The 22095-nt window shown below is 34.7% G+C and overlaps 1 protein-coding gene and 1 long non-coding RNA gene across 2 annotated transcripts; one reads left to right on the top strand and one right to left on the bottom strand.

Annotated features, from left to right (window-relative positions):
* Positions 1 to 12142: 12142 nt before the first annotated feature.
* On the top strand, positions 12143 to 15016 carry LOC133527257 (uncharacterized). Its single transcript, XR_009800848.1, has 2 exons — positions 12143 to 14867; positions 14914 to 15016. It is a non-coding gene; the product is annotated as an uncharacterized LOC133527257 (long non-coding RNA).
* A 4383-nt stretch (positions 15017 to 19399) lies between these two features.
* LOC133527260 (uncharacterized) lies at positions 19400 to 21779 on the bottom strand. Its single transcript, XM_061864198.1, has one exon. The coding sequence runs from the start codon at positions 21070 to 21072 to the stop codon at positions 19960 to 19962; it is 1113 nt and encodes a 370-aa protein (XP_061720182.1). The 5' UTR covers positions 21073 to 21779; the 3' UTR covers positions 19400 to 19959.
* Between the last annotated feature and the right edge of the window lie 316 nt (positions 21780 to 22095).

Below are 22095 nucleotides of genomic sequence, written 5' to 3'. Positions count from 1 at the left end.
GGAAAACATCGTGAGGAAACCTGCATACATCTGCGAAGAAATTCAAAGGTGTATGTGAAGTCCCCAATCCGCATTGGGCTAGCGTGGGGACTATAGCCCGAGCCCTCTCGCGCATGAGAGGAGGCCTGTGCCCAGCAGTGGGACGTATATAGGCTGAATTATTATTATTATTATTAAACTAATTTATCTATAAAGTGCTTTTTGGTTACAATTCTGGTAAAAAATATTATCGAAGCCGGATTCCTAATTAAAACAGTCAGAACAGATTTTGTGTGTATAAGTAATTATGTATTTTTTTGATCTCGTCTTTGCAACTCAGTCACATCAATGTAAATATTCTTAATATATAACTTGTTGTAGTAATACGATGTATCAGATAACATAATTTCGCCTTACAACAGTCGAAGACAATCATCAATTCTTGTCGTTGACAGATTATACAGATGCGAAATTGGGAGTAGATACTACTTAAGACTTGAAGAATGGCTTCGGCTTAAAATCAATATTGCTTTTGTAGCTTTCGAGTATATTTGCTTAGGTCTAGTTATTTATTACAAAGGAAATCTATAGATTCTAGTATTTTCTTAACCAGACGTCAAGACCACCCTCATCGCAATTATTGAGAAAGTCAGTAGAATATTTACAATCAATATACCTCTTGAATACAAATGAAGCAGTAGTATTCTGAACGATGTATAAGGTCTGCTCCAAACGATCAATTTAGTCCCTATAACTTAATGGCGAAATAAACATATAGCTGATTTCATTTCTTGTCTTTTGATTACCTATACTAACAGACAAATATCAAAACATCCAAAATTCTTTAGAGATTTAAAGGGTCTCTAAGACTTAAATGCCAATATACTGCCCTATTAACCCCAATAAGGTTATCTCAATATTAAAATGATTTTAAAAATGGAATTATCAGCTATATAAAATAAATTATATTTTGGCAATTTTCTATTGAGATAGCGCTGTTTGGCTTAATAGGAATACTGCTATTGGAATTTAAGTCTTGGAGAACCTTTACATCTCTAAAGATTTTTTTGTATTTGTCTGTTGTTTGTATTTTTTTATTGTGTTTTTTTTTACCTGTTGAAAGTGAAAACCAGTTTTTCCTTATCAAAACTAGTTGTAAATGAAATTATTTTTTATAATTAGTAAAAACTAGTTTTTAAAAAGTGTGATGACCGCGGAAGACCCAGAGCCAGGAACAAATTGTATCAGTCACTTCCTCCCGCACAATCACTCGTAAAGTGGTTAAAGGGATATTATTATGATGAAGTCTAAAAGTTTGCGATACACCCTATATATTTACATAGTTTGACCAAAACAATAGGTTTTTGCGACCGCGTTTAAATATTGGCTTGAGTCCAAGGCCGCAGTAGAGCTCTCGGTGAAAAACAATAGTTTTCCTACTATTTCTTTTATAGTTCAACACATAATAATTCAAATATTTAAAATGAAAGCGTATCAAATCTCGTGCAACAACAAAACAAACTTTTTTTTGTAAATTATATATGTATTTAAATTGTTTAACGATATTTTTTATAAGGATTCAATTCATTTATTTTATGAGTAAGAATAAATATTTTTCAGGTGGCTAAAGTAAAGCAACCCGGGTTTGCGGTAAAAAAATAAATTAATTATATTCCATTCCCGCAAACTTAATGCCGAAATTCACTCTGATTTACGAAGGGACGAAATATTACAAGACACAAGGGAGTGAGTAATGAATAAGTTTGTTCGTGCACTTAGAGGCTCGCCCGCATGAGCGGATGACTGAACACCTCACATTGCTTGACTTGTGAAGTTCATACGCGGATTGATCGCAACCAATATTTCAAAACTCTTTCCTCTGCTCTGAGGATATGGGGCAAAATTTTCGTGAATAATGGATTTTTTTTACCTAAAATTTTAAAGTAGTAGTAAGATTGTGAAACCGTTCCTTTACTATCTAACGTAGGTAACCTAACCTGGTTTGTATGTAATCTTCCTACTATCACGGCCTGATTCGAATTTTGAGATAAGTCAAAATTTTGCTAAAGATACGATATCGATCGATTTTTGTTTGAAGAAACGCCACTTTTTACACTGACATATCCGATCCATATTGTATTTTTAGCAAATTTTTGACATATCTTAATTTTTTTATCGGGCAGCAACTAGCAAGATTGTAAACTGCCTGTAATTTTACGGTGACTGATATAATTATATTAAACATATTTGTCAAAAAGGCCTTAATTTTTCCAAAAAAAATTCAGGACAGAGGTTTATAAAAATTAAAGATGAAATCTAGAACTATCTGATTTCGATTCTCAACCACTCACAAAACGAAAACACCAGTAGTTTTATACGACCAATATTGACAGTGCATCCTGGTGGTCATACTCTGGCGTACCAAATGGCCGAAGATCTTCTGGATGTCCTAAGTACAGCTATCGATTGGGCAGAAATGGCTTTGGAGAGAAGGGCATGGTCTTTGGTGTCAGAGGCCAAGATAAACTTTGGGTCGTAGCGCCACGGCAGTAAGTAACTAATATTGACGAAACTGATACTGCTTATCTAAATAAAATTATGTACATAAGTACGAAATTCAAACGCAAAAACATCAAACTTTCTGTCAACTCCAGCTCATCACTCTCCTCATTTAAATGACGACTACATTGAACTAATTGATATTCATGAGAAGCATGAAGTTTGAATTAATGTCTGATAAGACTGAACTCTGGTTGATGTATAATTTTGCCTTGTGCCGAACGAGGTAATAGGCGCTATCGAGGTGTTTCCGTAGCCGATCGAATTATTTCAGTGACTCTATTCACCTCAAACTTTAGGCTGGTAAAACACTGGAGAAGCATTTTGAATTCTAAGATGTGTAACATGGTTTTGTTAGGTTAGGTTAGTTATCATATATTTTGAAAGTCTGATTACTCTACATATACAAGCCAATACAAGGTGTAAAAAGTGTGGCATATTCGCTATCGTATTCTAATAAGGAAAAAAAAAAGAAAAAAAAACTGTGGGGGCAAATGCCAAACACTTACCGCTTACCAGGATTTGAACCTGGGACCATCGGTTTCGTAGGCCCTACCCACTAGGCCATACCGGTCGTCAAAAAAAAAAGATGAAAGAAAGGTCGTATAAAAGAGTAGAACTTTGAACTTGAAATTACAATAATTGTATTTTATATTATAGACATCCTGCTATTTAACGTATTTATAGCTAGATGTCATCCAAATAGACAGTCCCTATAGGTCCCTAGATATATATAAAGTCATGGATCACTCATACATGTTTGTACGTCCTGCACGATTTAAATGAATACAAACACGTCAGCAATATCCATAGAGCCTAACCACCTAAACCTTTAACGCACTTTACAGTCAGAAATTCACAAATCCTCACAACACCACCCTTAGATTTACAACGCTTAATATAAACCAAAGACCGCTAACGCGAAAACTTTTTGACCCCCGTTAAATTTAATGGCAACAGTCTAAAAAAGGTGAAACAAAATTAAGGCGACATTGAACATAGATAATAACTCCCCTTTGCCCCAGAGTGCCTTAAAAAGACAAGGCACTTTCATAAATCTCCAAGGTGGTTAGCGCCTCGTCCGCAATCCGAGAAACAAGGGGGAATGCCTCGAAGCGACAACGGGAGGGCTTCTCAAAGTTTTAAGCGCTCTTCAGTAAATGTTGTCGAGATCGTCTTCATAATTGGAAGAAATCGTCTCATTTAACTACTGGTAATTCTGGCAAAAAGTCAAAGACACTTTGTTTTCGATATCTTGCAGTTTAATTTTTACCTTGCGCAGTCGCTTGGTTGGATTGTAAATGGGAGCTGAAAAATGTAAAAAATGTATAGCTTTGTATAAAAATATGTTTAGATATAGTAGTGCCAGTAGAAAGAACCAACGCATAAGGGAAAGGTCGAACATTCGATATTTTTTACACATTGATTATTGTGTTTAGTTCGAGTTTATAGATTTGCCACCAAACGCAAGTAGAAAAAGCATGAACACGCACTTAACACTAATGAAGGTGTAAACAGGCCTTTACAACATGTGCAAATTGTGCAAGCTAAGTGTGTAAAAGTATTGAGAAACAGTTTAGTCAACAAAAATGGCTTGGAGCAAATATGATAAACATTAATTATGGTGTGGTAATTTTATAACCTGTAGGTAGAAAGCATTTTAGGATTAATGTGTGAGTACTAAAAATGAACACAACAATTTGTTATAGTTGCGCTGCGGAAAGAATGGGGATTTTCAAAATATTATAATAATAGTTAATTAAAATTTCTTGCCTTAAAATAAACAATCAAATGCAAGTTTTTTTATTTTGGTATTGAAGGAATATTATAGGTGTATTTAGGTTTACGTATATGTTATAATTTGCGTATTCATACTATGGGTTTTCTACATTTTATTTTATTTTATTATTATTGATTGCTCTCGTCCTAGTTTTATGTGTACTTTTATATTCTCATATTGCTACTGTTAATATTGATTTGTCTTTCACCTGTTAGTGTTTGATCTTTTCTCATTTTCTAAAAGGTTAGCTGGAAGAGATCCCATTTAGGGATAAGTTCGCCGTTGTACATAACATTTTTTTGTTTGTTTTGTCTGTTTCATGCTAACCTGTTTATGTGCAATAAAGTGACATACATACATACATACATAAAATATTTGAGTCTCTATGTATTACATTTACAAGATAAACGTTCATCCGCATCATTAGTGCTATCTACATAATGTATATCATTATGGATTAGGACGTACTAAACAACTGTTTGGACAATGGGTTTCCTTGGTTAGTATAAATAAGGCAATGGCAAATATTAATTTATTTGAAGCTATTTTTTTATTGAAGCGTTATTTCATTATTCTAGGATTTTCCAATCCGTTGCATTGGGAGCACCTAACCAGGAAAGGGCAGTAATACGGTAGAAGGAGGCGCGAGATGTGTTAAGGTAATAAAAAGAGCATGAAAATACAACTATAAAACTATCCTTGTCCTAGTCAATAGAAACATGATACTCTATTTAATAAGAACTATTGGAACACTATAGGTTTGCATTTATAGATACTAACTTTAATTTTAACTGGTCAGTTTAAAAATGCTGGTGTAATTTTATATAAATCATATGTAGGGTAAAAAGTACATATTTACAGCTTGGGAATCTTTTCATTTTTGGTCGTTGTTGGTCAAGTTTAGAAGAATTATTAACTTAAGCCACGTTGGTTTTAATACAAAATGGGTTTTCCATTCAAAAACTATCAAAGTAGAAAAAAAAAATTAAAATTCAAAATGTTATTTGTTTAAAACTGTGTATTTTATTCAGTAAAATCACGTTATAGTAGAAATAGAAGTGTATTCTTACTGTCTCTGATGGTTTAGTTACGAGCCTTTATTGATTCACGGGCGCCATTCGTCAAGAGTACGTACGAGTGGCAATCCGCAAATGTATTATTCATGAAGGTAGGCTTGCTCATCTCTTTTCTAATAGTGGTTACAGAGACAAGGAGGGGATAGGCTTCATATGAGGGGATTAGACGTTAAGAGTCAGATCTCAGCATGTAAACACCTGGGGTTTGATCTCTCTAACAGTCTGTTTCAAAGGTTTATCTTTAGCATGTGGTTGACGAATGTGGTTGGATCTATTTAAATATGATCTTCAGTTATATAAAATTGTGTAACCTTTAGGTATTTCAGTTCTGATACCAAGTAACTCGCTTTTATTGCTTTTAGGTGTCGCTTAGACTTTTACCTATCGACAACTTATGTATTTTGCAGATGAAGTTGAATATGCCATAATTTGAATATGCCATAATTTGGATACACCGAATAATTTAATAGAAAAAAAAATGTAAGATCCTATTTGTCTCTGTAGCCTTCAAACTTTCAAAAAAAGAGCGCACTTTAAACGCCGGTAATGCACATACAACTCCTCTGTTGTTGCGGGTGTCTATAGGCGACGGTAATCGCTTACCATCAGGCAATTCATCTGATCGTTTGCCTCCTCTTACATTAAAATAGGTCCGCCAGAGTGGTTTACTTATTATTCGCAAGTCAGCTTCAGAATTATACTACGTGATAACTGATAACACACTGTGTTGACGAAGACACGCAAAACTATTAGCTTAGTAGGTACCCCTGCGTACAAATATGTATGCAGAAGTGCTAAGATAACAGTTTTGAAATACCTATATCTTCCACTTAGCCGCTTATAAAGAAAGAGACTGCCACCAAAATAGTAAAATTTAAGCTATGTCTTTTAAAAATAGGTTCAAATCACGGTGATAGGTATTTATTTTGACGATTGTAGTTTAAGTACACAAGGTTACTTCGCAATTTTAACGTGTTCGCATTCGATCAAATGAATATTTGGCAAACGAAACATCGCACAAATAACTAGCCATTACTTTATCCGATCCAAATTTTCATTTGACTCAACGCCTTTTTTAAAACGTGAAATATTTAGAAGAGTTACCTAATTGAAATGTTCTTTCAAGGCCTTCTTGAAAGTTAAGAAAAGTTAACCATTTTTGCAGACAAAACACGTTCGGTCAAATCGAAGTTGCGATATGATACCTAACAAATACAAGAAAAAAAAATACGTATACCGTTCAACCCCAAATTTTTTTTGATAATAATCTATACTTATACAAAATTTATGCCGGTACGAATTCAAAGTCTGCCCAAGAAATAGTCTCAAGGGAAAGCCTCTTTGTAAAGATCTCAACTATAGATAAAACGGTCTTTCAGATCGTTTGCCTAATACCAATAACGCAAAATCACAAGGATAAAAAGTGAAAGGCACCGCCCGTATACAAACGTTGCTTGAGGCTGGTTTACCAACATTCAATAAGTCCTCTTCCCAAATGGATCATATTTTTTCCCACTATATTGAAACTATCGCGATAATAAAAACGATGTTATAGATAGCCCGCGTTGATATACGGCGTATACTAGTAATATATCACGTCAATGCATGTCGTACAAATCATGAATAGTTTTTGTTAGCAGTATTCAGAGGCGAGGTTTTTGAATTAAATGTTGGTTTATGGTGTAGTTTGTTATAGAAAAAAATTAATCGTATTGTTTATAAATTTTACAAAAATAGATGTTCAATTTATATCCAATATAGCAACAATTCAATTTGCTTTTTGATTTGGTTAGGGTTATTTATTATTTGTTCAATAAATAGTTGCACTTTTTGTAAACTAATGGCCACTTGCAAATACAAACACCTTTCTTTTGTGTCCACCCACGAGCTCCTTATTTTAACTCACCTTAATCTAGATATTCATATCAAAATGCAATGGGGTAGATCAACTTTTTAGTGTCACTAGTTGGTATGGTTAGAATTTTTTGTCCCTTGGACAACCACTTTCGAAATCCTGAAACATACATTTTTGTGGTAGTTTTATGCCATTTCATTTTCACTGACCATGTTAGCAAATCGTTATACAATATCTCTTCGAACAAACTGTGCCAATAATGTCCCTTAGACAACGGGACAGGATAACAACATAAAAAAGATTGCTCACGTGGAGGCTGATTCTGATTCATCAATTTGTTAAGGTTTTCATCTTGTTTTAACATGTATCTGATTGCAATTAGCGATTACCAAACAACGTGTCGGCTTTTAGCTTCACGTTATGTAAATTCTAATTCTGCATTCTGTACACAGATAGGTACACTCGCAAATAATCCACTATAAAGGTGAAGTTCTGTTATTGCTGCGGCTGTATCTGTCAATTTCCTCGATAAAATGAGTGACATTCGCCCCCGCATTACTGTTGCGATTATTATCAAAAAAATAAGCAGATACAGCGGCCGCAACAACGAAGTCGTAAGAATAATGAGATACAGTTGACATCCGATCTTCACTTTAAGTCAAATTTGTCCAAGTTGATTTTGCAACCCAAAAAATGAAAAGTAAACTCAGATAAAGTTTTTCGCAAGCAATATTCCGTAAGTTAATGCCGCTCTGAAAAGTGCAAACAAGTTGTTTGCCTTTAACCCCCGAAATCCTAAATCTCGAACATAAACATTATACAAAGTTAACTCTGAGCAGCAAAGAGTCTTGTAAACAGAATTCGGTCTCCGTTCATGGCAAGAGCACTTCTGTAGTATTACGATATGACTACTGCATATTTATACGAGATTTGAACTTTTAACTCGATAGATGTTTTTTACCATTTTGTACCATTTGGCGTTGAAATTCTGGGTCCATGGGTTCTCAGCGCGCACAAGTTTTTTGCAGAAATTGCGTAGCCTCTGGTTGGCGTAGCTGATGACCGAATAGCTGGCGGCTATATATTTGCAAGGGCCAATTCAAGCCAAAACCTTACCATGTTAAAGTAAAAAAAAAAACAAATATGTCTGACTTTCATTTATTTGCAGTTTTATATTATTAGTATTATTACCCTACATAATACTACAGTTACTACTATTAAACATCTAGTGATACATCCGAGCGACGTCATGAGCAATCAATGTAAACAAAAGTATATTTTTCAAAGTAATTGAGATAAAATGTTTATTATGGTCAACACCTTGCGCAACCAGAAACATAGATTCATGGGAGTTCTAAAACCCTAAGTTCCTTTTTATTGCTAGCAATATTGCAATATTTCATCCTCGCGCGCTTTCTGTTATATTTAATAAACTGTTCTCAGAACAATGCAATAAATATATTATATTTAATAAAAATTATTACATTCTTAATTACTCTAAAAAAACATTAAAATGGACTATAAACTAAATAGAAGTAAAACTAAACAAACAGAAAGACACAAATACAAAAACTAATATAAAACTATACAAACTAAAAAAAATTGGGGCTGGTGGTGCCGCGCGGGCCGTGCCGCCGCGCGCCGCGCCTGCTGGCGCGCCCCACCGTGCGAACTAACTTACTCGCTAGAGCACCGTTGGTCACCGCAATCAATATTTTAAATAAGATCTCGACTGAAATAGATTTGTTTAGCTGTTCTCTTACTGAGTTCACAGAGGTCACTTACAAACAATTATGCTATCCGTAATTTATAGATATTATTAATTATTTTGAACTTACATTGCTAATTATATTAATTACATTTTTATATTTTTATTTATTATAAGAAATTATTATGGAATTGCTATTGAATTAATTTCGGGTGTTAAATAGTTTACTGAATGTGTGTTTACTTAAATGACTAGTATGTAAGCACTTTGGTACAATACTGTAATGCTTATGTATGCTGAAAATAAAACAAAACAAACAAAAATTAAACTATATATATTGAGATAAAAGGTAAAAACCAGCGCCAATCTTCCGTCCCAAGATTCGCGTGGCGCGCCATGCCGTTTGTTTTATTCTAATTTCCTGGCTTTACGCCCCCTTTCAATATATAAATATATGGCAAACAAGTGTGCGCCTGATGTTAAGCCGCCACCGTGCACCGCAGCCTATGGCCTTCCTGAACTTACAAGTATACATAGATTTTGCTTTGGGAGCAGAAAATAAAAGGTCGGCAATAAAAGCTTGTATCAAAGTAATGTTTTTTTACAAAAAGCATTTTTTAATTAAATATACAACTAATCGTATTATTGTGTAATAGAACGAACCGTATAAAAAGTACAGTAGAAACTAACGATCGAATGAAGACGGATAAGGAGCGGCTAGACATAAAAGCAATTACGGAAATGTGAAACTTCTAGATACTTACTAAGTACTATTTAAAGTAACAAATTAGAAGGTAGGTACAATATTATTAAATTATAACCTGATGCTTAAATAGTATAAAAACTTTGAACTTGAATTTTGAATACTGGGAAAGATGTTTACCAATGATTACGTTTGATATAAAATATGAACAATTTTTTTTCAGGTAACTAGCATTTCAAACTAGCATACGTACTATGGAAAATAGTTAAAACTATAATGTTTGAAGATTATTTTTAAGGCACATGCATCTGCGATGCATTTCGTTAACCCCGCAGTGCACAGCCGGTTGCGAAACCGCCGGAACTTGACACCCTTCGGCCAAAACTTCTCCTTGGTGAAAAATTCGCATTATGTCGAGATTCCAACTTCGTGACCTTCAAAAATTTCAATACAACCAACACTGGTTTATTGTCAAGCAAAATCAAGGGCTTACTCACGTAAAACATACATTATTTAATGAACCTAATACTGCTTTTATTAAACAAAGTGACCAACGATCAAAATGTATTTTAATTTAATTGTATGCGTTGTCCAAACACAATATTTAAGCCTCGTTTGCCAAAAAAGAGAAAATCTCTTTCGATCCTTAATTTGCAAGTCCCCATGTAACTTATTTCTCAGTCCCTTTTAAGTTTATCCATATGTTAATCTAAGGCCTTCACTTTATCATGTTTAAATGGATTAGAGCGATGTTATTTTGTCTCTGAGAAGAATCTAGGCTTTGACTTGACATGTAAGTAAGCCCATAACTTGTGAATGTAAACGGTCCATGTGACATAATCGTGTACGTTTGAACAAAAAATTTGAGAGAGAGGTGGATTGTCAAAAAAACTTGGTAGTCACAGTAAATTTACTGCCATCTTTCGAGACATGATTAAAACTTTTAGAACGCCATTTGACTTAAACAACAAAGTTTTTTTGATACTAGTACTATGACAGTATATTTAACAAAACTTTAATATACTTAATCAAAGATTTAATAAAATTAATATCATACTTATCACATTAAGAATTAACAAGTTTTTAGTAATGTTTGTGCTTATAATGTTTAACATTAATGAATCTGCAAATCGAATACTAGGCATTTACATTAACTTTTGTCATATTCCTTATTTTATAACATGTCCCGGGCCGGCAATAACTACGTACTCGTGGGTTTGGATAAGCCAATGCGCACTGATGCGAACGGTTTAATGGTTCGTGTGACGCTGCGAGGCCAGTAGCCTGAATCAAACAATTATTGTTCTAGACACCCCTAACTCTACGCGGTAATCGGGTTATTTTTTGATGTTTAAATATATATTTCAGCAAATGCGTTCCATGCGTTGTGTGAAACCCATCATTTGACCATAGTGACGAAAACAAAGATTTCTCAGCGCCCCTACCGCCGCCACCGCCCGTGCGGAGCAGTCGGTCGCGGAGAGCTGCAGCCCGCAGTATGCGACGGTCCACCAACTGCTCCCGGTGAAATTCCTCGTTATGGAGCAAAATATACCGAGCAATCTGCGACTTAAAATACGTGAGTCACGCATTTTAATATATTAAATATCTCTGTCTGTCTGTCACGAAAGTTTTTTTTTTAATCAGCATGATTGAATTGATTGTCAAGGAGACTTAAACACTGGATGGATATACCATACTATGGAAATTGTTGGAGTATCTGTGCGAGGACGTCATGTCTGTAAACGCATCATCAATGTGTGTGTCAGCTCCTTAGGGCAGTCAGTTGAAAATATATTGTGTAGTATATTTTTTATACCACGTGGTGGCAACCAAGCTAACGGTCTCCCTGATGGTAATCAGTCACCGTAGCATATGGACGCCTGCGCGTTGCCGTCCCTTTGATAACCTGAACATTCCTCTTTTGAAGAACCCCAGACGGTAGATATGTTTTTTTTTATTAATATTGAAAAACAACTCTTAGGCACTTGGCATAATACAGCGGCATTTTGAACTTTCTGACATCGCGTCGCTAACCGAATTGAGATTCGTTAATAGACAGCCAGCCTAGGCAGTGCCGTGGATTGAGGTAATTCCAATCAGGGCGGAGTATAGCGTTTGCGTTCGTTATGATAATACTACTATAAATCCTAAATTTCACGAAATTACGATCGGTTATACTGACACGGTTATAGTGACAAATCACTTATTATGACCTATAAATCTTAAATTTCACGAAATTATGATCGGTTATACTGACACATTCGCTGGTTTTTTTTGCCGTCCCCATGTTAGGTGCATGCATGGCGTGTAAGTTCATTTAATTTTGACTATCAGTGTCATGAAAAAAGTTTATAATTGATACAAGGTGAATAGGGAGCGTGCATGAACTTGTAGTAAGAGGCACGGGAGCCGTCAGATTTTTGGACGTAGCCCACAAGATGGCGGAACATACTATGCATAAGATAACACGTGACGTCTAAAAGTACATGTTTATGATTCCGCTTCGGCCGCAAAATGGCAGACCCTCCAACGCGCACGGTCGCTATAAAACTCATCTCTCACAAAGGAATGTGAGATTAATTTGAAAAACTTAACAAAAATTATAAGTTATTCAACTATGCTTTATATGACATCCGCTTAGTAATGACGTGTTTGTCACTTCCCTTCGATGTTACTATATGCAGATTCTACTATATCTCTATAAGGTAAGTCTTACATAATAGTCGATACTTTCCACGCGTCGTCTGATTCGCTACTTCTGATGCTGACTGTATTTTACTAATAAATCAACTTCAACGTAGAAAAAACTTACTTCCTAGAATTTTAGAACTAATATGTGTATATTTGATACTTTGAAACTGCTTAGAAACTTCCGAGTAGCTATGACATTAAAAACTGGTCTTGTGAACTACTTTTTAATCAATTTTTGCAAACTTTCTTGGCTTGCTTGCATATTTGTGAGTGATGATGCAAACTAAAACTTGAATCAGACTTTTACCCACTTGTTGTTTTATGACAAAACCATTTCTAGGAACTAAATATTAACTAGCTTGATTTAACCTTTTATATGGCAACGATCTCAAAAAACAACACCATATAAGATCATCTTTTTGTATTTTAGGCTTTGTACATAATTTTTAGGGCTATGATCTTGTACATAATTAGATTGGCAATGAGGCTTGAATTGAGGATAAGAATATTTAAATAATAACCATAGAAACAAAATAAAAAATAAACTCTCATAATCGTTCCCCTGGATACAGAGTTTTATGCTAACAACAATTACGTAGCTGAATTTAAAATATTATTTTGACAATCGAAATTCGATTGAACTCCTAAAAAATCCCTACTTACATCTATATTCAAGTACTGAACAATATGATTTAAAATGAGTCACAGTCTGCTCCAATAACTCTTGGTAACTTCATTATAGCAAGCTCTTTGTCAGATTACTAAAGATTTGCCTACTCTCAAAATTCATGGTTTTAGTAACAATTCGGGTCGCGAACAAATTAAATAATATATTTATTAGCTTTTAACTTCTAATTTCCACTCAGAACATTAACCCAGTAAAGTAAGCTCAATTTATGTAATGAATTACCAATTTTCCCCATAAGAAAGTTGAGAGTTTAACAGTTTTAACCCTTTCAGTGACTCAAGTTCGTTCATTACGCAGGCTGGTAACTTTTTGCTAAGTGTCGAATATTTTGGAGTGCCAAATGAGAAATCTCGAGTTTATTTTCCTTACGGTTAAATCAAACCATTTGGTTGGATGTGGCACTTTGGAGTTTATGTCTAAATTTATGTATTGTCTTATCAAGTGAGCACTCGCTTAGCTGAAGTTGCGACTCAATTTGATTTTTGAAACTTAAGCTACATTATATTTGTGTTTTGGTTCAGTTGTTTTTTACTCTTTCTCTCTCAAGACAGAACCTTAAATAGCGGCAACGGAAACCTCCGTAATGGACATTTTCCCAACTTATTCTTGTCAGCTCTTTCACCAGTAATATTTTTTATGGTGATATTTTAAACGATTTTTTTATTTGAATTTAATCTTTCATTTCGTAATTTATATGTATGTATAAGGTACAATATTCTAACAATCTAAACAAATGTGTCTTTTAAGAAACATCTTTCATCGTTAAATTTACTTGATGAATAATTAGCGTACGATGTTGTCATATTCAAAATTTCAGCTTCCTCTGTTTTCTCCGTTATTATGTTGAAGTTGATATATTATAATTATCACTTCACGCATTTATCATGTGCTGTTTCTATTTTCTGTGTTCGCTAATGAGTACTTTTATATTAATCGTTATATAAGTTTCATCGAAACGGACAAAACTCTTCCTCACTTCTTAGATAGGCATTGTACCCCAAAAATAATCTGGCAGCTCGCTTGTTTTCCCCAGGAGACCGATTAAAAATTCATTTTCAACGGGCATTAGGGAATAAACTACGGTACGGTAGTAGGTACTCGTACATACCGAAATCTTTTTATTGTATATGTATGTACGATATCTGTATACTTATGTTCGTACTTAACTAAGATTCTATCAGTTCTCACTCAATGTGCGCTCGCAAAGTGAGGTAATCCCTTTCGGGGTGGAGTGGACTGTGGCCATTTTATATGAAATATTAATATACTCTCTGCTTCTAAGGTGATTCCTTTGCGTTAATGGAGTTCTTCAAGAAGCGAATATTCAAACTTCTTAATGTTTGGCAGCGCATAAGTGGCTCTTTTGATATTGTTTACTTAATGTCCGAGGGCGAAGATGACAAAATAAAATTATTGTAATTTTTCTTTGATAGGTTTTTGTGATCTTAATAGTAATATTTAAAAAAAAAATATTTTTTAATTATTGAGCCCAACGTAGAATATGATAAAAGGAATATAATACATGAAAATATTACTCAACACAATTGTAATTACGTTTTTTTAATTCATATCAGCAAATCCCATACAACAACTCAAAAACATTTAGGACCCATTTATTTATTTTAGGACCCGCGTATGTCCTTAAACTACGTCCACAAGAGAGGTATGGGTATTGTGAATGTCATCTCGCTTTGTGTGGTAGGGCACAGCACAGCGGATGTCACTCCAGATCTAGAGCAGAGCCCAACTGGGGAAGTACCTCCACCTTACAGAAAACCGCAGCCAAATAACACTAGACCCTACTCATAGTGTTGTGTTCCTGCCGGTGAGTAAGGTAGCCAGAGCTCAACGAGTGGAGGGAGGGGTGTTAGGTCGGCAACGCGCATGTAACTCCTCTGGAGTTGCAGGCGTACATAGCTACGGAGACTGCTTACCATCAGGCGGGCCGTATGCTTGTTTACCACCACCGACGTAGTATTAAAAAAAACATACAATAAAAAAGCGAATCTAAACCAATCTGAAACTCAGAAAAGTTAACAAATTGTCAAGAAGTTTCAAGTAACGAAGAAAACTATAAGTATTTCCTTTATGTAGTTTGATTATACACAGTTCCCCCATATATTTATGTTTAAAAGTTCTAAACAAACTACCTGTCCAACAGTTTCTACAGATTAGTTAATAATGAGCTTAGCTTTTAGGATAGATCGAAAGGTCCCGAAGCGATTGCCGAAGGTTATTGGGGCGTAAATGACGATGCTCGCAGGTTTATTTGGCTTCTTGTACCGCGTTACGAGGCTTCAGATAGTACTGATAAAACACGATTTTAATTAGAATAAAATTCAATAGGTTATAAGTAGATTCATTGTACTGCAAGAGTACCTATTATTGTTATCAGTGTTACCGGTGTTATAAAAGCATTATTTCGTTTGATCTAAAATAAATACGTTCCGACAATTTATACAATGTTAGGTCGTCATATTGTTTTTCTATAATATCAAAATAAGTATGACATAGCGCAGCTGCAAATAGTATACTTAGTTCTAAAGATTTTTGTCTTTGACTACAAATCAGTTGGTTTTTCAATCCGCGCTTCGCTAACAAATCACTCTTTAAATATTTCGTTTATGAGTCTTGGAAAACACCAAAGAGTCTAATACAATGATTTTAATTATTGAAACATGTTTTAACTTTATAAATTGGTACTTAGTACTTACGACTAAGCAATGAGCGTTTTAAGAGGGAAGAATAGCTTTTGCGATCCTAGCGAAATAACGGTACTTTTTCTATGAAATTCCATTTCGGGAGAAAACTTTTCCACTAACTAAATCTAGACAAATCACTTTGATTTTGATGTCGATCGTTTCAGCATAATATAATATATTCTAGGTTGATAGGTTTCGATTATCAAAAAAAAAAAAAACGTTTAACCCTACGTTTACATTGTGTCAATAACATTGTCATTAGAAGTGGAAAAACGTTTTTACAATTTTATTTAACTTGCCCTGTTAGTATATATGGAACAAATCTTGCAAGTTAAATTTGACCTACCATACCATCAAGCTAATCTGATAATGGAGACCGGAGGTAGCCATAGGAACTCTGTGATAAAATAACTCAACCTTATTGTGTTTGGGGTTTTTAGAATTGTGTCAGTGAGTATTAGTTGCCTGTGGAAAAAAAGTACAGTCAGCGATAAAAGCTTGTACCAAAAATGATTTTTTTGCCAAAAACTTATCTTTTTTTGTATTGTCGATCACGTGATATACTTCCCTCTTAATACTTTACCGTGTTCGTGTACGGCAAGGGCACGCTTTAGATGAAACGTGTCAGTTCGCAAATACAAATTTATGAGATTGGATACATTAGTTTTTTTGCTACGTGTAATGGAATATCATGGAAGTAAGCGTAGATAGTCATTTAAAAGCAACTGCATACGTGTTTTATCGTGACGATAAAACGTATTTTGCGAGGATGTTTCATAAATCCATGGTAATATTACATTATGCAACGAGGTGGGTAAGTGAGATATTGGAAACGAGGGTGATAATATGGAATTAAAGGCCCAAGTTTGCAATATTCTTACCCCCGGAGTTACATCATTTTTCATTACACTTGCGAAGAAAAAACTAAATTTTAAGCAAAATAATTCTTAAATACGCTGACATTTCAAACATTCATCCGCCATATTGTAATTTTTTTACATGTTAGCCATCCAACGCACAGACTCATCCGGCATTCAGCCACGATTGAAAAATACTATAAAAATATTTTAAACGGCTATTAAATTCATCGAATTAAATATTTATAAACAAACACAAAAAAAAATTATAAACTTCAGTATTTTAAAAGTAATAGTCATATGTATACCACTTGAAAAATACATTATGTGTAATATGTCCATAGGCATAATTTAATTAAATAAAAATGTATTACGCCCGTGGCCATAATATAGCTCATTACATCTCATGGTGTGATGGAAAATAATGTAAAGCGCCCATTAGTTGATGAGATTTTGTTGCGCCCATGAGTAGTTGAAGGTAACCTACAAACTGAAATGGATGTCATATATATACTGAAGAAAAAAGTGCTAGTCCTCCGGTGGCTAAGGCAGGAAACAAGCCGGCATCTTCAGCTTACGTGGCTTACGCACGGACCACTAGACCACCCGACCACAGCGGTACTCGTCCCAAATTCTTCTAACCTGCTTTAATGTCATTCAAACAAATTAACGGGATATAATTTTTATACGAACAAATAAAAAAGTAAAAATCTAGATGGGAAAAATCTTAATCGTAATTTGACCTCCATCCTTGATTGAGATAGCAACGGCAACTGAACTGATGCAATTTCTCTCAATAAATACAATACAAGAGGGCCGGGCCGCGTGTTTGCTTCGCACAGATCAAATATTTTAGTTGGATTAACTTTTCCTATCTTCTTAACTGAGTATCTTCTATGTTTTATTTAAGGTTATTGACATTTTTTTACGGAACACTGATTTAAACTTTAGGTACTTACTAAGCCCTGCTTTGTTAAAAAACAATTTCGTACAGGTTCCAATAATTATTACCTACCCAGTGCGTTGCCGGACTTTAAGATGGGAGTACGCCCTTTTCTTGAAGGTTTGAAGGTCGTATCGACAACACTTCAACATCTTTGATTGTTTTATTTATGTTGTTCGTAATTACATAATCAACTTTGACCAATTCTCCGGGTCAATGGACTGAGTTCGCGATAACAGCCTTTAAGTTGACAAAACGTTTATTGCTTGAAAACAATGCTTCAATTGGAACATTTTTTTTTATTACCGTATACTAAAGGCTCCTTTGTCAGACGTGGCATTTGTCCCGGAATCACGGTAATCTCCTTTTTGTATAGTTTGCTCAGTTATGAAAAGCCCGGGTTTCTCGAATTTTATACGTATGAAATATTTAACGAAAGGAAACACGTAGTAACTAGCTGTAGGCTTTTTGTAAACTATAGAAGCTGGCATATTATATGGCAGCTAGAAACTAAACTGAGTGTCATATAGTTCTTTCGAATGAGGTTTTTATTTTTCGTTGGCGGATATAACGTTTTTCAAATAAATGTTTATTTCGCCGTTAGTGTGTTTGTGTACATTCTGTTCCCGCTCTTCTTATATAAATCTTCTAATTAGAGGCAATCATCGAGGTTAACTCGTATTCTTCATCAAGACAGAACATTTCAGACAGACAGAAGATGAGAAATAGAATCGACAACGTAAAACTCGTAGAATCTTGTGTACGTCTGTTCGTACCAAACCAGTACACCCGCACGCGGCGGCACCCGCTGTTGGCGCTGCTCAACTCCGTGCTAGAGGCACAGCCGGCGTGTGATCTGTTTGTAAGTGCGATAGGGCGATTGATGATGGAGTGCAAGAGAGTATTAGAAAGAGAGATGCCTGAAAGTACTGTATCATAATTGTGTCTTAAAATTGTTTAATATGTTCCAGTTTGTGCCACTATGGCAATAGCTGTAAGGTGCAAATTGTAATTTGAATGAATGAAATAAAAAATAAAATAAAAAGACAATATGTAATTACTCCGGATATGATGCTTCCTGGTTTTATATATATCTTCCGTCGGCTGGTGTGCACAAAACACAAAAACAAAAAATACCCATATTTTTTTAATAGAATTCAAAAGTACTTTGCTTGCAACACTATTTCACAACAAACATGGGGTGTTTTACTAAGCAATCCTTATCGATTAAAGGTAATGGGCGATAGTCGGATGTTTAGGTATATAACTACATCATCACAGGCAGATAAAGATTCAAGTATTTGTTATCTTTCAGAATAGGTATCAGAATTCTGGCTGACAGCAACATGTGGATAGGGCAGAGTTTTGTGTAAAAATAATTTACCTAATTTCAACTAAACAGTTAAAACCTAATGACCAGGAGCAACACCGATGTGAGTGGCTCAAGGGTGTAGAGAGGTCTGGTGTGCGTTGCTTTTTACTCAGTGGCTGTTAACAGCCACTGTGCCAACTTGCGTCTTATATGCATCTTTCACTTCTACCCCTGTAGCATAATTATAGCTCTAACGACTCCTCTCTGGACGGCCAATGAAGGCTAGCCAGAACTCAGAGTCCTGCGGGTTCCCTTGGGGTCCTACTCCGATGAGTCGAGATGGAGATCCTGGCTGACTCTCAGGAGTTACTCCCCAGCAGCTCGCCACAAGCTACCCTGCGGGCTTATTATTTATTTATTTAAACCGTTCTGATTTATGAATATTAATTAATTTATGAAAACATTCTGTATGTACATTATAATACTTTCAATTTTAGAAAAAAAATGTGACATTCATATTTTAATAGTAGCAATAAACATAAGCCCGCAGTGCCCGCCACTCGGCTCCATAAAATTAAAAAAATCATTTATGGGTATTGGTGTAAGATTTAATTATAAACTTCCAAACGATATTACTGAACTATCAATTAATAAATTTAAGAATTATGTAAAGCGTAAACTTATTTCTAAAGATTATTATACCATACAAGACTACATGAATGATAAAACAACGTGGGATTAATTGTGATTCGAAATTATTAATTATTTAATTTGAATAATGATGATCAAATGGATATTCCAATATATGTCCTTCCCTTGTTGTGTTTTTATTTGTTTGACATTTAGAATTTATTATTAGTATTAAATTTGATCTCTAATAATAATTCAATAGTATTATAGAATAATATTAAAATCAATTAATTGCTCTGATAATTAGCTTAAGATTCTGCTCTGAGAATTATATGTAATACTGTCTTACTATTCATAAGTGCTTGTTGGTAGGCCTACATGAATAAAGTATATTTGAACTGAACTGGACTAATGCACTTATACAATAAGTAACGAAGTGAGTGTATAAAACTAACTCGACTCTTGTATTTATTTTATTTTTGTTTTTCATACTCCTCAACTTCTGTACTTTCTAAAGTATCGTTTTCAACTTCTTTATTTTCTGGTATATCCTTTGTATCTTCGGCCATCGCTTCCCAATAAGTGGGCGGATCATCGACGGGTAAGGTATCGTTTGAAAAGAAAGCATTCTCTTCGAAGCTGCCAGATAAAGTTTCAATAACTTGGAATGGAATTTCTAGAGGCAGATTTAGATGTGGATCAGGTAATCTAACAAGAGTTATTAATGAATAATCTCGAGACAAAAATTTACAGTGATCAATAGAAGCACAATGTTGGGGAATCATGATTTCAACAGTAAATTTACCTGTATCGCCGCCGGCTATGCCTTCATAATATAAACATTTTGCACCTTCTACGTCTGTATGAACTTTTATCACAAGATCTTGCACAGAAGTGTACTGATCAACTTCGGAGATTTTTAGTTCAATATCTTTGATTGCTTTATTTGTATTGTTAGTGATTTCATAATCAACTTTGACGAACTCTCCGGGTGAACGGACCGAGTTGGCAATAACAGCCTTTATGTTGACAAAACCTTTATTGCTTGCAAATAATGACTTTAATTGAAGCAAGGTTTTCTTATCCCCGTATACTAAAGGCTTCGTTGTCAGCCGTGGCGTTTGTACTGACATCACGATAATATCCTTTTTATACTGTTTGTTTAGTCTGAAAAACATTGGTCTCTTAAATTTTATACGAATGAAATATTTAACGTAGGCAACAACGTTATAACTGTCCGTATTCTTTTTGTAATCTATAGAACCTGGAATATTATAAGGCAGTTGGAAACTGAACCGAGTCTCGTACTGTCCTATTGAATGTGCTTCTCCCTTTTCGTTCGAGTATATAACTTTTTTTAAGTCAACGTATATTTCGTCGTTAGTATGGTACTTTTCCTCACTTTTCTTCTTTTCTATATCTTCTAAGTAGAGGTGTCCAAGACCTTTCAAAGATATGGATATCGAAGTAAACTCGTATTCTTCATCCAGACAATATCTTATGGCTCCGGATATGATGCTTCCTGGTTTATATATGTACCTTCCGTCGGCTGGTGTACACAAGTTTATAGCACAAAAAATACCCATAACGTTATTATTGTCACGTTATTACTATTTCAAAATAAATATGCAGTGTTTTTTCTGTCTATCTAATCCTTATCGACCGATCTGCGATAGGCGAATGTTTAAGTGTTAACTGCGTCTTCACAGGCAGAAGAAGACGCGCGTACCTACCTATCTGTTATCTTCCAGATTAGGTATCAACTACAAAAATATATATGATATGGTATTACTCACCACATTTCAAGCTGACTCACATATTAAAATCGGCCAAGAGCATGTCGGGCCATGCTCAGTGTAGGGTTTTGTGTTACCATTCTGTCAGAATAGGCTAAATGCAATTGACATTAACCCATTACTAATTGAGCCGTAAATTGGAACCGTCCGTTCCGGTTTATGGTTCAATTTGTAATAGTTATTGGTCAATTGCAATTAAAGTTTGGCCAACACTGGTAAGTATATTAGGTTTGAGATTCTTTATTCTCACTAAAAATTTGACAATTCACTTACATGAGAATTTAAAGCTAAACAAATACATTTATTTTGCATGAAATTAGCGAAAAAACTAAAAGCATAGAGGGTATTTAGACATACAGTAAAATAAAATCTGCTGATACACTTTAACAAAACAAGGTGATTAGTGGTGCATGGATGGTAAATGGTAAACACTCCGTCTGTTCAGATATACACAAAACATTTTGTAATTATTAGTAAGCTAAGGCCAGCGCAACTTGTTTCCGAAATATTACAAGCATAAAGGAGTATCTTCGCAGCGCTTTGTACATACGTCTTTTTACTAAGAAGAGAAGACTTTTTGCAACTCGGGAACGGCTGGACCAATCATGATCGCTATAGTTTTCATTGAAAGTATTTATTATGCTTTTGTTTTTTGATTTTTTTCTTATTTTTGGACCCCTAGTTCAAAAGTTAGGAGGGGGGAGGTGATGTGCCGTTCCCGGGAATATTATCGGGAATTTTGGAACTGTTCATAGAAATACTATTAGGGATAAGTTCGCCTTTGTACATATCGTTTTTTTTTAGTTTTTTTGT

This window comes from Cydia pomonella, chromosome 17 (genome assembly GCF_033807575.1).
Source record: "Cydia pomonella isolate Wapato2018A chromosome 17, ilCydPomo1, whole genome shotgun sequence".
Taxonomy (NCBI): Eukaryota; Metazoa; Arthropoda; class Insecta; order Lepidoptera; family Tortricidae; genus Cydia; species Cydia pomonella.
This window is presented reverse-complemented; position numbering and strand designations above follow the sequence as displayed.

What these genes read in the sequence shown, in the direction of transcription:
- LOC133527260 (XM_061864198.1), bottom strand. Translation starts at nt 21,072, where the DNA reads ATGGGTATTTTTTGTGCTATAAACTTGTGTACACCAGCCGACGGAAGG.